Here is a 17,056-nt window from a genome sequence, read left to right on the forward strand (position 1 = left end):
TAGGTTGTGATGAAATTCTGGCTGTACAGTTATTTTGCTCTTGGGTTGGAGACTGTCACACTTCATCCACAGAGTACGTAGTACGGATTCTTCAGCACTAGCCGGAGCCAGGTGCGTGTCCTTGGGGTTGTGCTGCAGGGAGCTTTCCCTAGGGATTCCCAGGTCGTGCGGTGCATGCAGTGAGGGGCACTGGGGCTATGGTTGGGCCAGAACAAAGAGAGCACAGGCAGTCATGTTCGGGGGTGGAAAACATAGGACTGCTTTTGTTCTGCATTGTGGGCTTTTGTCCTGGGACAGGAGACTTTTTTCATTCTCCAGCCAGAGAATGGTGATAGAGCTGGTAAAGGGTCTAGAGCACACATCCTATGAGGAGCGGCTGAGGGAGCTGGGGTTGTTTAGCCTGGAGAAGAGGAGGCTCAGGGGTGACCTTATCGCTCTCTACAACCGCCTGACAGGAGACTGTAGCCAGGTGGGGGTCGGCCTCTTCTCCCAGGTAACAAGTGACAGGATGAGAGGAGCTCAGGCTCCACCAGGTGAGGTTTAGGCTGGACATAAGGGAATTTCTTCACAGAAAGGATGATTAGATATTGGAAGGGACTGCCCAGGGAGGTGGTGCAGTCACCGTCCCTGGAGTGTTTAAGGAAAAACTGGACGTGGGACTTAGATCATGGTCTAGTTGACAAAGCGACGTTCGGTCACAGGCTGGAATCGATGATCTCAGAGAGATCTTTTCCAACATAATTGATGATGTTATTCTCTGCTGTTTGGCGCTAGGCTCTCCTTCGGGCAGCCGAGGAGCCCACCGACCTCAGGAAGCGCGGTGCTCCCGAAGCTGGAGAACGGGCGCTGGGAGCCGCCCGGCCCCGGTGTGCGGGGCGGGCTGTGGGCGGCCGCTCCCGGGCCGGGCCCCGCGTCGGCTCCGCCCCGCGCACGGCGGCTCCCGGCGGCCCGCGGGGCTGCGCCGGGTGGGGCCTGCGCCGGGTGGGGCCTGCGCTCGGGGCGCGGAGAGGCCGCGGACGGTGGGGTTTCCTTTCCGCGTCCCTTCCGCGTCCCTGCGCCAGGATCTGCTCCCCGCCGCAGGTGCGGGACCGCGACCCCCGCCTGTTCCTGCCCCTGGCCCTGCCACTGGCTATCCCAGCCCGAGCAGCTGCCTCGTTATTTCTGTTTGAATTAATAAAGCAGTGGCGGGCCGTGTAGTCTTTGGGCTGTTCCTTCTTTTGTGCCTCATACGTTTTCTCTCAAAGCAGCTAAGAAAGGACAATGGGAGTTCAAGGACTTTGGAAGCTGCTCGAATGCACCGGGAGACCCATAAACCCAGAAACACTGGAAGGGAAAATTCTTGCTGTTGGTATCCTTTAAAAGTAAAGCTGGGGAACCGAAGTTGCAAGGGAGATTATTTTAACTATTTCCCTTATTTATAAGTGATTATATTTTTATTATTTTTATTACCTTTAAATTGCCAACGTTCTGGTAAGTGGGCGTTTTACTTCATAATATGTGAAATACTAAGCTCTTTTATTTTCATCTTTTAAAAAATAAGACTTTTTTTAACAGGTTCATTATACAAGCGTTGGACTATAGAATTTTGCACTTTATAAATAAATGTGCTGCTCTCAGTAGGACTACAAGATGAAAAAGTTTTATACTTAACACATCAGCTTTCCTATCCTGTATTCTTGGTTAAATTCTGGAAAGACGTGTAAGGAAGTTACCCTTCATTTACCTGTAAAAATAACTGGGGAGGTATTTGCTGCACTTTTGCTTCCACTGCTTTTTGTGCAGGGAAATAGGGGCAATGATTTGTTCTTTTTCTAAGTTCATAGCTATTTGGATAATCTTGGTTTTGATAAGACAAGCCCGGAGCCGTGGGCAAAAGCCACTCAGTCAAATCTGTGCACTTTATAGGAAATCCCAATGTGGTATATGTGTAAGAGAAACACATTTTTTCCTCTCAGTGGTTCTTTAAGATATCAGTATTTGGTTGAACCAAGCAATAAAGGGAGCCAGAGATCGTAGCGGTATTTCTGTACGGAATGCTCACCTCCTCACTCTGTTCCATCGACTCTGCAAGTTACTGTTTTTCCGGATTCGGCCTGTCTTTGTTTTTGATGGAGAAGCACCTCTTCTGAAGAGACAAACCTTGGTAAGTACCTTTTTGAGTCACTGCAATACAAAAGAGGATGTAGGTCTGCTGATAGTAAGTAGCCATTTTCAATGTCCTTCCTGTTGTTCTGCTTATGCTTCTGAGCTGTGGGGATGGAGGATTGAAGTCCACTGCTGTGGAGGTGTCCTTTGCAGTTCCAGCCTGGGTTAGCTCTTGGAAGATGCAGCATCTCTCTTTTGATACAGGCATGTTTGGTTTGCATAGGAGCCAAGTTGTAGAGAAATAGATGATGATGCAAGCCTGGCTTGTGCTCCGGAATGGACCTGAACTCAGCTCTGCAGACACTTGTACCCAGAAGCTGAAAGCTATTCCTGAGTCCCACAGAGGAAACGGATATAGAGGTTCTGAAGGCTCTGTCCCCCTTGGTGTAGGATGAGTTAGGAGTAGCTCCTAGGCTCAGCACACAGAATTTTAACAGGGATTCACTGGATGTGCATCTTCAGCATCCAGCAAAATATTGTTGGTGTAATCTTATTTTCATAGGCTAAGCGAAGACAAAGAAAGGAAATTGCCATCAATGATTCCAGGAAAACTACAGAGAAACTCTTGAAAACACTTTTGAAGAGACACGTTATCAAAACTGCTCTTACAGGCAAAAGGCAAGAATAAAAATTATTTTTCCCTTGTTTATAAGTGATAGTAAGTCTTTTTGATGTTGTTAACTGCTGTTTTGTTTTTTTCTTTTTTTTCCCTAAGCAATGAAGCTTTGCCCAGTATTACACAAGTTCGAAGAGAAGGAACTGATGATATGTATGTATTGCCTGCTTTAGAGAATGAAGAGAAGAACAGGTAGGTAGAATTAAGAAAAATAGATTAAATGGCTTTTAATAAACTTGGATAAAAGTATAAACCACATTTTTTGATGCAGATGAAAGGCCTTTGATCTATGAGACACTGTAATATATATATAAAGTATATTTCTTTAATTTATATTTTATTTCAGTTTCTTTTTGGATACAGAAGCCTTCTAGTTATTTATGGGAAAGTAACAGAAGAGGCTTTCAGCCCACAGATTAAATTTCTACACTGGATTCATGTATAAGGATGAAAGTTCTACCTCAGTCTCTGTGGCCATGTCCATACAACTAAATGGGACTGATTGTTCAAGCTTGGGTGGCTGCTGCCTGTGTGGCAGCTTGGTCTGTTTTGTGTTGACATGTTCAGCAGAGGCAGGCTTTGTCTGTACTTGTCACACCTGTGACATCTTCTTAAATAACACCCAGTGAGAACGTGAAGCTGCCCTGTGGGTCACTCTTTGCGCATGTGTGCTTTTATAAACTTCAAATGCTGACCAATTAAGAATTGTGTTATAATCTAAACAGCAGCAGTTGTCCCAATCGAGTTTTAAGTGACATAAGTTTGCCTTCTTACTTTCTGTTCAGATCTTTTTGACCTGTGCATGTATTTGTATGTGTGTTTGTGTGTGTATATATATAGATATATGTGTATATATATATATATGTTTGATGATGTGAATTTTTGTACTTAACCAGCAAAGGGATGACTAATGTCTTTTTGCTTAAAATAGAAACTCTATTTCCCTGGGTGAATATCTACACCTTTTGTTTTCTCTTTGTGTTTTTTAGCTCAGAGGAGGAGGAAGAAAAAGAATGGCAAATGAGAATGAGCCAGAAAATGATGTTGCAAGTATGTGCAACCTAGTTGCCTTGTTACTGTGAGCTATCTTCTCATTCATATGCTATGCTTAAAAGACAAACAAAGCGCTTAAAAAATCCAGTTGTTTGGAGATATAGGTCTTACTATAGCATTACTTACAAGCAAACAAGTACTCTAAGAATTCCTGTTAAGGAGGAAATATAAATGTAATTTCTCCACTAGAATACAGCAGAATAGAAAATTCTTCTGGTACTCTTTTTTTTTTTTCTTTTTACTACTTCCTCTGAACATGTGGAGAAGACATTGGTTTTTGTAACAATGCAGGTGAAATGCATGCATTTGTGCACATATGTATGCAAGTAAAAGGCAGCATATTAAACAAAATTCCTGTGCTTCTCCAAGTATGAACTGATGTTGAACGTCAGTACTTTAGTTTTCACAGATAAATTCTGTATTTGCTTCTGATGTGCTGATCTGATAGGAAGAGGAGAAAAGAAATATATAAACTAAGAAGAAGACATAATAAATAATAAAATTATCTCTGCTTTCATCAATAGAAAAAAAAAAAAAACCAGAAAAAATTCTTGGAAAGACTGTTTATCTTTGAAGTCGTTCTCATTCAGAAGGAGAACCTCTTAGAAGGATAAAATCAGAGTAGCTGAGGCTATATGACCTGCTTCTGTGATTTATACTAAGTATCTTTTTGTAAAAAGAATAAAACCAAGTTTCTCAGTATATTGTACATCAGTAATGAGCTACTTAACATTATTTTATTACATAGTAGTTACTTTTTTTTTTCTTGTTTTCCTCACTATATGGGAAGCAGCAACAAAGTTCTTTTTTTTTTTTTTTTTTTTTTTTTTTGTCTTGTTTGGAATGATGCTCTAAATATTTTAGTATTTTTGTTGTGCTGTGCAACAATACATACAATATGTATTGTTGTTTTCTATTTTTATAGGAACAGTTATGTGAAAATCCTTATTCTATAGATATTGAATCAGAAGATTTCCACAAACTGCCTCCAGAAATAAAACATGAAATCTTGACTGACATTAAAGAACTTACAAAGCGAAGAAGAACATTGTTTGAAGCAATGCCAGAGGTAATACTTAAAACAGCTTTCAAGACATCAGAATGGAGCTGTTGCCATTAATGCAGATGAAGAAAGAGTACTACATCTGGAAAGCTTTACGCCCTGACTATTTAATAAAAGATGTTACCTTCAGGAGAAAAAGACCCCAATGAGATAATGACTCTTAACAGCCTTATCTCTTGATTTGCACTAAAATTAGCAGAGCTAATTCCATTTGGCAAAAATGTTAAAACTCATGCTGTGTTTCATGCCTCATCAGCATGATGCCCAAAGTTGCAGAACGTGCTACTGGTGTGGATGAACCAGACAGAATGAACACGGCTTCGATTCCAAACCCTGAGGTTGTTAGAGGAGCTGGGAGCTGGGAAAAGGCTTTTGTAACTTAGGCAGATGTGTTAAGCTGTTCAGAGAGAAGTGGGGAATCCTATAGTGCCACTTCTACAGTGAGATCTTGAAAGTCCAATATATATCAGATCAAATGATGGCTTGTGTCCAAGTGTAAGCTAAGAATCATCATTTTAAAGTGATCCACGTAAGGATTCTCTTTTAATTGCCTTTTTTTTAAGGTGGGGGTGAGGTCTGATAACCAGCTAAGTTTTATTGGTCACAAAATCGAGGTCTCCTGTTTAGCCAGCACTCAGAGCTACGGGTACCTTTTAGAATTGTTGTGTGTTGCCAGTGTAGTATTGCTGTTACTTTGGAGTGCAGCAGCCAGTGAAAGACAAATGTTAGCTGCTTAAAGGAACTCTTCAAACAATTCCCACACTCTTCCAGAGCGTGGGAATTCAACTTGCTTAAAAGGGGTGTTTTATTTCAATTGACTTGTTTGTTTTGTTTTGTTTTTTGTTTTGTTTTGTTTTTTTGAGGACTCCAATGACTTTTCCCAGTACCAGCTTAGGGGTTTGCTTAAAAAAAGCAACCTCAATCGGTGCATAGAAAATGTACAAAAAGAAATGAATCAACAGCACTCGGGTGAAATCCAAACACAATATGAAAATGAAGGTGGTTTTGTGAAAGAAGTGGAATCAAGGAGGGTGGTCTCTGAAGAGACTTCTCACTATATTCTGATAAAGGGTATGTCAGGTCTTAATTTTGTAAAACCTGTTGTTTGGAGTGTACACTCAGCAACTGGTAGTTTTAAGAAAAACCTCAATATTGTTTGTTGGTTCATGTAGCCAGTACTTTGTATGAAATGTGCATTACTGTTACACATCATTAACTGTGATCTGTAAATCTACAGAAAAGTGGTTTATTAATCTTTATATAGTGATGTTCATTATGTAAAATGAAATGTTGTTTTAAAGGAGTATTTTTCAACACAAAACTTTCTTTCAGGTATTCAAGCAAAAGAAGCTAGGAGTAGAGACTTGGAAACTACTGCAGGACCCTCATCAAAAATGCATGAATTGACTAAATTAAATAAAATCAATGAATCTCCTGCTAAGGCAAAGCTGGCTGCATCTGACAAGATGCAGACAGAGAAAGATGACAGTGTGGTGGCAGCACCCCCCTCTCCTAGGACTTTGCTTGCTATCCAGGCAGCTATGGTAGAAAGCAGCTCAGAAGAAGAACTGGATGCAGGGCAATTGAACATGGACCAATTTGTATCAGAGGAAGGCAGTGTATCCCCAAGAACACTGCGGGCAATTCAGCAAGCTCTGAGTGAAGATGATAAAAGGGAGGAAGTTTTTACTGCTACAACTGATGGAGTGCTGTCAGAAAGACCAGAAGTGAAGGATTTTCTGCTTAGTAGCTCAGATGAGGAAGAGCAGACTGCTGAAGTTCAAGAGGGAAGAAACATTCCTACAGCTACAATTCATTCATCAATCCAAGTGACTATGCAAGATGCTGAATTTAAACAGAAGAGTCAGGAGTTGGAAAAACGTCATGTTACACCCAAAGACACTGGTATATCCAGAGATGAAAATTATTCTGCTATTGAAAATACTAGAAAAGGCAAAGAACTTATAGACAAAGAAGAAAATGATTCAGAAAATCATATTGCACCCAAGGACACCAATATGTCTATAGCTGAAACTTATATTGACAATACTATAAAAGACACAGAAGATGTAGACAAGGAAGAAAATGATTCTGAGAATCATATTTCACCAAAGGATACCAGTGTGTCCAGAACTGAAAATTGTTCTTATATTGACAATACTAGAAAAGGCAATGAAGACTTAGACAAATTAAAAAATGGTTCCAAAGTGGACTTAAAGTCTCCAGGAGATAAGGATATGAATTTGTGTGTGCAGAAGCCAAGCTGTTCCCCTGTGCAAACTGGTATAGAGGCTTTGATTCATGCTGAAACAACAGACCTTTCTAAAAATGAGGAAAACTTGAAAATGTCTGAAAATACACAGGAAGTAATTTCCCAAACAGCAGAAAATGTATCTGGGGATATTAGTTTATTTCCAGGAGCAAGGGATCATGAGGAGGAAAGAGAAGGGATGTCACAGTCCGAAGACAGTGATTCTGATGGTATGTGCTTTTTAATTGTGTAAAAAGATGAGAAAATAGGACCATATTGTATTTGTAGTCATTTGAATGTAACCTTTTCTCCTTGTAAGAAATGCTCTAAAATACATCTACTCCCATATATGTAGGAGGCAGGAAGAAAAGCTGAGCTATGTTTTTTCCCTTGGTGTCACATGTTATTACTGAAACCTGAGTATAGAATATGGAGAGTCAGGAAAGCATGTTGTGTACATTGACCTTAACAGGTGTATTAACATAAACATTAAGTCAGCCACTTGGTTTATGTAATTTCACAATCCTTATATTTATGTACTGCATATAGAAGAAAAAAGTCACTGCCCAAGTTAAAAATGTGTACAAATCTCTATTTTCCTTTGATAGGAAGCTTTATTGAAGTGGATGCTGAAATCAGTAATGAGGCTGAATTTCCTACTAAATATGGTGAAAAACTGGGTGATGAAACGGCACTTCCAGAAGTGGAGACAGACAGACCTGATGTTGTCACACAGGACTTGCTGAAGGAGTCTGATGAAGTGCAGTCGGGAAACATTCAGAATGTTGAAAGAGAAGCTGATGGTAAAGATGCAGTGGATGAGTGGCAAGACATCAGTTTGGTAACTCCTTGTTTCTTGTTTTGAGCTTGTAATGGAGTGCTTTGTCTCCAACTAGTTGTTAAGGAAAACTATTGGGCAGCTGCTTACTGTTTCATTTCTTTCTCACATATGTATCTAATTGTATGGGAACTGATCTTTCTTTAAAGATCTCTCTCGCTAAAATCAAAGGAAAATTTCAAGGTTTTAGAGCATTGATGACTAGAGCCATCTCTAGTCTTAGAATTTGCTCCATTAGAGAAGCTGACAACTTCCTAGTATGAATTAATGGAACATATACTACTAGAATAACTGTAGTTGGAGACTTAGTGTTTTACTTTACTAAGTATACCTGAATTATTGAAATAATAAAAATCTTGGTTTATATTTTCAGGAAGAACTAGAAGAATTAGAAAAGGACCTTTCTGCTGAGCAGAATACGCTTCAGTCTCAAAAACAGCAGCAGGAACGTGTTGCTGCTTCTGTAACAGGACAGATGTTCTTGGAAAGCCAGGTAGTATTTGTTGAGTCATTTTGATTTGTTTGCTTCCTCCACCCCAGTCATTTACTCAAAAGCTTAGTTATAAGGCACCTTTTCTTCCTCTTAAGAGCTTGTTTTCTTCAGTTTGCTTGATTTAAAATACTGAAAGAGTAGAGGTAATCTTCAGGTCCAATAATTTTAAGTAAGTGTTATAACATTATAAAATAATAACATAGTTATGGATAAGTCAGTATATCTTTTAAGCACCAACTTTTGAAGCTTGGGCAAGTTTGATCTTTGCCTGTTTTTGTGAAAGGTGCAAAATGAACAAAAAGTATTAGGAAGCTATATTCAGCAGCAAATAATTGATGCAGTTTGTGTGTTAGGTAAACTGATTTCTCCTAGGGATTAAAAGGTAAAAAATTACAAGAAGTCTGTATAGTTTTATGCCCTGAGTAAGCAATTAGAAGGACTCTTACCAGTAATGCCTGAATAAGCCTCTTAGTTTTGTGTCAGTGTTTCAAGGTTTAATACAATGTGTTTGGGTTAACATACCCAAAATATAGTAGACTAGTGATAGTGTCTGTGATGTAATAAACTTACGCTAACAAATTAATTCTGAGAAATATGTAAATGCTTTTTTTTTTTTTTTCTTAATGGGACAGTTTAGGTAGTTTTAAAATGGTATTTTAATCTTGGTTAAATATTTGCACATGCTTGTTTCTCCAGGTGATTTTTTTAAAGGCCAGTAGATTGCTGTTGCAATATTACATGCCATATAATTGTAGGCACACCATTATAATTGTCTTTTGATCTTGTGCTTTTATTCTTAATTACAGTAAAAATTCAAAGTCTTGAGACTGATTCTGTCAAGCCTCAAAAGCCGTCTGAGTGAAGAATGTAATCCAGGCTTGTGTAACTAGCACAAGTCTGTAAACCTAGTGCGTGTGGGATATTTAACTGGGGTTATGTAATGTATCCCATAAAAGCAAAAATGCATCAAAATAGAGGCACATCAAAACACTATCCAAGGAATGATTAGTCTTCCCAGTTTCCTGCTTGATATGAGTGTTTCTCATATGCTTTCATACTACTTTCTTAGATAAAGTGATGACCAAATACTTTTTAAAACATGAATATTTTTATTTTACTTTTTTTATTTAATCTGCATCTTTCTTTCATGGAGGCCACATAATTGTAATGCATGGAGTTTTCTCCTTGCTGTGGAAAACAATACTTAAGTATGCTTGTGTAATTAAGATGGCAGATTCTCAAACTGTGTGGTACAAGTGTCCTTAAGTGGTGCTTGACTTATATGGCACTGTCTGCCTGAGAGGAGTTGAGTGGGGACTCCCCCTTGACTTAACTGAGCTTGGCACTTTTCACTGGAAATTTAATATTTCTTGTCGAATATTAAATAACTCCCAAGTGTGAGTCTAGCAGTTTTGAGTCAAGAAGAAGTATAATAGAAGTTAATTCTTTAGATGAATTATTAACTGTTTTCCTTCCATCCTACAGGAGCTCCTCCGTCTGTTTGGCATTCCATATATTGAAGCTCCGATGGAGGCAGAGGCACAGTGTGCCATACTGGACCTTACTGATCAGACCTCTGGGACAATCACTGATGACAGTGATGTTTGGTTGTTTGGTGCACGACATGTTTATAAAAATTTCTTCAGTCAGAACAAATATGTAGAATATTATCAATATGTTGACTTTCAGAACCAGCTAGGTAAGCCTGAGGTATTGATTTGTTAAACACAGTCTTTAATAAGACAGCTCCATCATCTGTCTCTTTGAAATTGTATTCTCTACAGAATTTTGTGTCTCTTAGTACAATGTCTGTTCTTTGGAGAGTCTCTGAAGCCATTCAGTTAGGTTGCTGTTTTATTGCCAGATGGCTCCCCTGGATCTGCAGACACCTGCATTTAATATACTGAGTTAGTGTGATGATCATCAAAGCTGAAGATATGAACTATTATACCAGTTTCTGGGTAAATGTTAGCATGACTTTTCTTATGTGGTGGGAAAATTATATTCTGGTGTCATCAGATTCTTAGTCTTCTGGAGATGGAAGTTAGTTTTGGATGTACTGAGATGTAATATATTAAAAGAGGATTTGGAATATGTGTAAAACATTTTTCATATAGTTGACACTGACAGATTTTTTTCTTCCTTCAGATTACTCTTGAGCTAGTGTAATCAAATTGTTGCCAATTTTGTTGAACTACTAAGCTTCTGTGTCACATAGAGTATTAGGCAAAATATGAGCTAATTTATACTTGTTATTATGTCTTGAGCAGAACTCTCTTAAAATCAGTTTTTACATTTTCAATTTGAGGGGCTATAGACTTGGAAATAGTATTTTAATGTCTTTAGCATGAAAAATTTCATAACATTTTTATGTGGCGAAAAATGTAGCTTTGGTTTCTTCCAGAAAATTGAATGAAATATTTTTCCCCTACTTAATTATGCTACTGTAGCTTAATTGGAAAGGATTGCTGTAAAAGCATGTCTGTGATTTTTAACTGGTTTTAATGTGATAAGCCAAATCTTTTATTTGTTTATTGGGAGAAAATAGTCATTGTCAGTCTTTACATCACATTGCTCTGCAGTCTTGTGCTTCTCCTTCTTTCCCATGCACTGCAGAAATTCTTCTATCTGGACAGCTGATGGATATCATGATTAGTGTGATGGTGGTCTTGCTTTGTGTTAGACTCACATCCCTCCTTTGCTGTGTCGAATTTAAAAAAAAAAAAAAAATTCAAATTTAAACTCTTGAATTTCACTAAAAATTAATCTGGTTGCCCCAGACCTTATAGCCTATCAAATAGAAGTGGTCTGCTGAGTTCTTCCTTCTTTAGGGCTGTTTCACAGGCTCATCTCTACTAATAGTACCAGCACAGAGCAAAAGGCTCCAGTTGGGGAACACTTCTAGGAAGCAGAGGCATTGATATTATGGACTAGAATTCAACCAGAATGTTTTTATTTGATTCTGGCATTACTGAATTCAGGTCAGCATTAGATGAGAACAGGACAGTAACTGGATTAAATAAATGTAAAAAAAAAAATCAACAACCCTGAATTTTGAAATTACAGAATCACAGAATTATTCAGATTGGAAAAGACTTCTGAGATCATCAAGTCCAATGTTTGTCTGATCACCACCTTGTCAGCTAGACCATGGCACTGAGTGCCACATCCAGTTGTTTCTTGAACACTTCCAGGGATGGTGACTCTTAACACCTCAATGCACAGTCCATTCTAATGTATAACAACCATTTCCATTGAAAAATTCCTCCTGATGTCCAATGAAACATTTTCATTTTGGCAAGATGTATTTGCCAAGGTAGCACAATTATTGGTACTTGAGCTAGCAGGGGCATATTGATACTGCTCCAGAATATAATTTTGCAAATTCTGATGTTGAATTAAATATAATTTTACTGAGTTAATGCCTTTGTGTTCCTCTCAGTTTTTGCCTTTCAGATAATATTTTTCAATTTGTAAGATAATAGATGCTGAATTGACACACTTTCTTTTTCAGGGCTAGATAGAAGCAAGCTAATTAATTTGGCGTACTTGCTTGGAAGTGACTACACTGAGGGCATCCCAAATGTTGGCTTTGTAACAGCGATGGAGATTTTGAATGAATTTCCTGGGCATGGCTTGGAACCTCTCTTAAAATTCGCGTATGTTTTGTCATGTTTTGCTTTTTTCTATCTCCATATTGTGATTATTAGTGAATATGCTTCTCTGATGCTTAAGCATGCAGCAAAACGTATGACCATCACTGAGTATCATTAATGGGACTAAGTAGCTCTAAAATGTGACTCCATTGTATCACTATTTGGAATGACAGGCAGATAAGGTGACAAGCTGATATATCAATCACAGTAAGACAAATGAAGACAGCAGAACAGCTGTAAAATTGTGCATCTGTCTCAGAGTTCATTGGAGACTTGGATCCATAGTGGAGTAGAGGTTCACTCTCCCTGGCTTACTGAGAGGTTGCTGTAGCTTGCTCATAGAGAAAGGGGACTTGAGTGAGGAAGGGATGACCTGGAAAGCGACAGGGAGGTAAGGGTGTGGGCAAGAACAAGATTTGAAGAGGGCCAAGGCAGCTGTATTGGCAATGGCAAGGATGGTTAGAAGTCTTTTTTTTCCCCCTTTCTTTTCCTTGCATACCAAAAAACCTCCAAAAATGATAATTGTGTGTGGAAGAACCTCTGCAAGTGAGGCTGAAGTTGGGGCCTTCTGTTTAGCAGCTTATGGGGAATCCAGGTGATGTTTGCTACTGTGGCTTACAATGGCTGTATTTAATGTGTGTGTTTTGTCTTTTCTACTTTCAAGATTATTTTTCCCTATGGCCATCTTTCATTGGGAAATTTTGTACCTCATCTCTTGTAGTAAGTGAAGTAGGGAGACTAAGGCTATTGAAATTAGCATGGTGGCTCTTGATACTTCCAATTTTATTTTATGAGGCCAATTAATAATTTTCTCTGTTTTTCAGTGAGTGGTGGAATGAGGCTCAGAAGAATAAGAAACTGAGGCCTAATCCACGTGATACCAAGGTCAAGAAGAAGCTGCGAGAGCTAGAGCTTTATTCAGGTTTCCCAAATCCAGCAGTGGCAGAAGCATACCTGAAGCCTGTGGTAGATGAGTCAAGGGGTTCGTTCACCTGGGGAAAGCCCGATGTAGAGCAGATCAGGGAATATCCTTTTACTTGTTAGGTAAAAGTACTCAAAGTTCATAAGGAGTCAGTAATGGAGTGTCAAGTTCTTAACATCTCTTTGCTGTAAGGGGCCCCAAGCCCTGTCTGCATGTGCTCCCCTAAAATGATAGCAGCTCTGGAATGGAAGGGAATGCAGCTATGCGTGTGTGGCACTCAGGGCTGCTCTGCCCTCCTGAGGGAGTGGGCTGCCTCACTTGGCATGCATGGAGAGCCTTGTAGCTGAACTGACTAGTTCCCTGTGCCTGTTTCTCAGCTTAGAGTGGGATTGTTTGCACACTCCCTATGCATGTTTGCCATTTCTCACAAGTAAGTGTTAAAGCCTAGAGAGAAATGGTGTTTCAGTCTGCACTTTATCCCTAGTTATTCCTTGCATTTCTTCCAGTAATGTCTGCTTTTTGCTTTTGTTGCAGTCTGAGCTGCAGCTGACTGTTGAAAAGTAGATGGCAATGAATGCAGAGCTAAGTGTTTTAAACAGTAAATGAAACTTCCAGTGGGTGCAAATATAAAAATAAGGTTTGTTTATAGGCAATACCATTTAGCCAAAAAAAGTTCTATCTTCACTGAGACATACTTTTAGAAATGTTGATATTTCTAAAATATCAAAAGAGGAAAAGTTCTGCAACTAATGGAGATGTAGTAGCGTGATTGCGATATGTTGTTTTAACTGAGAGTCTTTAGACTGATTTTGAAGTAGAAAAAGCTTTGTAGTGGAGCAGCTTTCTTCCAGACATTGTTTATGTAAGGGATTTTTCATTTTATGTGTTTACAAAATACCAGTAATAGCCATTTTGTAAAGTTCCTTAACTTCCTGCACATTCTGCAAGGATCACTTTGGCTGGACTAGGACAAAGATAGATGGAATCCTTTTGCCTGTGATGAAACAGCTGAACTTGCAGCAGGTAAAGTAAAAACCTACCTGTAGTTTAAGGGTAACTGGAAAATTGCGAGAGGAGTGTTTTAAAAAGAACAGCAAGGCTTTGAAGTAAAATCTTTCTCAGAAGCTGAGCTTTGGTTTTTAATCTTTTTATGTATTTGTTTTTTTAAAAGTCACTAAGCTTGCTTCTCTAGAATTCATTTCTGTATGATTTGAGTGTGCTGTGAGGTACTCTGCATAATTTCAATTGTTGGTTTCAAGTTTTCTTACCTATCAAGCACCTATCTCAAGTCCAGGCTGCTGTTTGTTCTGGACATAGTGGAAGCTACAGGTACCTCAAGCAAATTCAGTACTTCTAGAAGACTGTGCTGTCTCTAAAAAATATTTATAAAAGTGCCCCTGAAATTTTGGTGAAGTGATACTGCCCATTTCATGCTGTACACATCCTTCGAGGAGGAGTGCAGACTGAACTGTTGAGCCCATTAATAATGTTACTCTTATTTCCAAATAAATGTTCTGTCAACTTTAATTACACTTGAAAGTGAATAGTGATGCCTGCTGTGATATCAAAGTCGGTTGTAAAGTTTGTCCCCACTATCAGATTCTTTTCTCCTTTTGCCATACAAAAGATAGATACCTTGTCTAAACCAGTGTTCTAGGTTCTCTGTATCGCTAAAAGGAGCAAAAGCCCTGTCATTAAATACATATACTTTCAGGTTGACTGGAATATCCTTTGGAAGTGTCTGTCTCTCTTAGACAATTTTAGGGGTAAGGTAGACAAGTGGCTTAGCCTATACAAAAAGCCTAGCTGTGGCTGGATAGCAGAAATCCACGTGGTGTGACGACTACTGCTTCTGCTCTTCAGTGTTTATACTGTAGCAGCATGTGGTGCAATGAACTTGAGTCAAAAGCCTGCCTATTCTTGCAATTGCAGGCACAAATGGAAAGTGCACTTAGAGCATTTACTTAGTAAACATTCTGCTTTAACTGCTGGAAGCTAAGGATGTGTTTGTAAGGACATACTGAAGAGCACTACAGAGATTCTCTGTATTAGGGTTGACAATAGCAACATATGTCTAATCACCAGCAGCACAATATTTATGAAATCTCACTAGAGTTTGCTAATTATTAATTTCTGTAAAGGTTCTTGTTGCCTAATTTATTATAAAGTATGGGTATTGCTATAATGATGCATCTTACTGTTCACATTTATGTGCATATGTATTAATTTCATTAGTCCTTTGTCCTGCTTCAGTTTTGGATGCTTTATAGCATAGCTTACAACTGAATTCCCATCACAAAAATATCCAAATGTGTTTCTGTTTTATTTTTGATAGACTCAGCTTCGAATTGATTCATTCTTCAGACTAGAACAGCATGAAAAACAAGCTATTAAAAGTCAGAGACTGCGCAGAGCTGTGACTTGTCTGAAGAGAAAGGAAAAAGAAGCAGATGATGAAATTCAGGAAACAGCAACTGCTGTTACGGAGGTGGACCTTACACAGCCTGGGAAAAGGAAAGGGGAAGGTACTGCAGGCGGTGCAAGTCGAGCTGTGGCAACAAAAGTACAGAGTGGAAAGAGAAGAAAACATTCAGATTCCAGAAAAGAATTTTTGTATGGAGGTGGTTTTGTTGGAAATTTGCACCTTTCAGAAACTTCTAGTGACTCCTCAGTGGAGGAATCCAAGGGCAGAGATTTAGGCAAGAGCAAAAGGAGGAAAAACATGTCTGCAACAGAGACAGAAGACCTCAAAGAGAAAAAGGGGTGCAGTAGCTCAAGTGGTGAGGATGAAGACCTGGGAAATGTAGTCATGGTGACTGCCAAACCTGTGTTTGAAGGCAGAAAAAAGAGATTGCGGAGCAAGAGAGGAATAAGAAATAAAATGTCCTAAAGAAAAAAAAATTAAAAAAGAGAAACTGTATGTGATTTTTCTGACTTGAGCTTTGTAAATATTCTAATGAATTATTTATAAAATGTAATAAATTATCCCTATTTTTAATGCATTTTGTCACACATTTTCTGTCCAGAACTTAAATAGAAGCAATTCTAAACAATGAAAACACTAATTTTAGCACATTTACTCAGAAAGACCGAGATTGCACTTGATAGAAGTTTCCAGGCTTCAGATTTTTAAATTGAGTCAAAGCATGTTGTCCATTTATTTGCATTCTAATTGACTTGATAGAACTGTTAAAATCACCTGCAATCTGTTCCTTCCCTAAATTCAAATTTAAATGAAATTCTGAAACTTAATTGGGTTATTTCTAGGTGGTGTGAGAAGTAAAATAAGTTCAGTTTTTTTGCTTTTCTTCTTTCCTTCTGAGGAAAGGAGACTAAGCCTGTTTCGAAATTTTTGTGACCAAAGTAATATTTTTTATTGAAGAGAGATGATGCAAACCCTCAAAAAATCTCAAGGAAAAACATACAGTACAGTAAGTCCTTCTATAATCTGATGTTCAGCAATTGTTTGTGTTCTGCATGTAAAACACGTTTCTAGATTTGCAGTTACATGACTGTGTCCAAAGACATTTGTTTACAGAGGTGATGTTCAGAGGTACCTCCTGGTTGCAGCACTCACATTGGATTAATTTGCGAGCGACAGTGTGAAGCTCAGACTTCCCACACGCCTCACTTCTCTGAATATCGAATTTATTTCTGGCTCCTGTGGTTTAAGGAGGAAAAGCACGTAATTCTACCTGTCTTACTTGTGTTCGTACGTTACATTTTAGTCCTTCATGCCTTTTTTTTTCCTTCTCATTTGATATTTCTGCTGCATTTCTCATTGTTTCATTATTTGAAATACAAGTCCATACATTAAATTTTTGTGTGAGACCTTATCCTCCCTCTAATGGGTGCATGGCTGAGGTGAACTGGATGGGATTTGGCCCTTACAGTTGCAGGGAGTCTATTTCATGTACAGATTATACTGGGTGAAAATCATCCCTTTTGATACTACTCTTCTAAAAGATTATAACATTTTAAGCAAATTCTCAGTCTGTCCAACCAGTTCACAGCACTAT

General features: G+C 38.7%; 1 protein-coding gene across 2 annotated transcripts in view; it reads left to right on the forward strand.

Annotated features, from left to right (window-relative positions):
* Positions 1-16,010, forward strand: part of LOC309571104 (DNA excision repair protein ERCC-5-like) — a 16,747-nt gene extending 737 nt beyond the window's left edge. Inside the window, exons 1-16 of one of the 2 annotated variants that reach the window (XM_082278301.1) lie at positions 1,004-1,080; positions 1,248-1,348; positions 1,968-2,143; positions 2,648-2,763; positions 2,861-2,953; positions 3,751-3,811; positions 4,740-4,883; positions 5,741-5,948; positions 6,210-7,358; positions 7,737-7,969; positions 8,340-8,459; positions 9,945-10,158; positions 11,974-12,118; positions 12,940-13,140; positions 13,976-14,060; positions 15,373-16,010. In XM_082278301.1, coding sequence (XP_082134427.1) covers positions 1,261-1,348; positions 1,968-2,143; positions 2,648-2,763; positions 2,861-2,953; positions 3,751-3,811; positions 4,740-4,883; positions 5,741-5,948; positions 6,210-7,358; positions 7,737-7,969; positions 8,340-8,459; positions 9,945-10,158; positions 11,974-12,118; positions 12,940-13,140; positions 13,976-14,060; positions 15,373-15,927 — 3,588 coding nt within the window. In that variant the 5' untranslated portion in view covers positions 1,004-1,080; positions 1,248-1,260 and the 3' untranslated portion in view covers positions 15,928-16,010. Of the gene's footprint in view, positions 1-1,003; positions 1,081-1,247; positions 1,349-1,967; positions 2,144-2,647; positions 2,764-2,860; positions 2,954-3,750; positions 3,812-4,739; positions 4,884-5,740; positions 5,949-6,209; positions 7,359-7,736; positions 7,970-8,339; positions 8,460-9,944; positions 10,159-11,973; positions 12,119-12,939; positions 13,141-13,975; positions 14,061-15,372 lie in introns of those variants that run through there. The other variant, XM_082278300.1, reaches the window with a different exon arrangement.
* Positions 16,011-17,056: the final 1,046 nt, after the last annotated feature.

This window comes from Coloeus monedula (genome assembly GCF_965178545.1).
Source record: "Coloeus monedula genome assembly, chromosome: 3".
In the NCBI taxonomy this organism is placed as follows: Eukaryota; Metazoa; Chordata; class Aves; order Passeriformes; family Corvidae; genus Coloeus; species Coloeus monedula.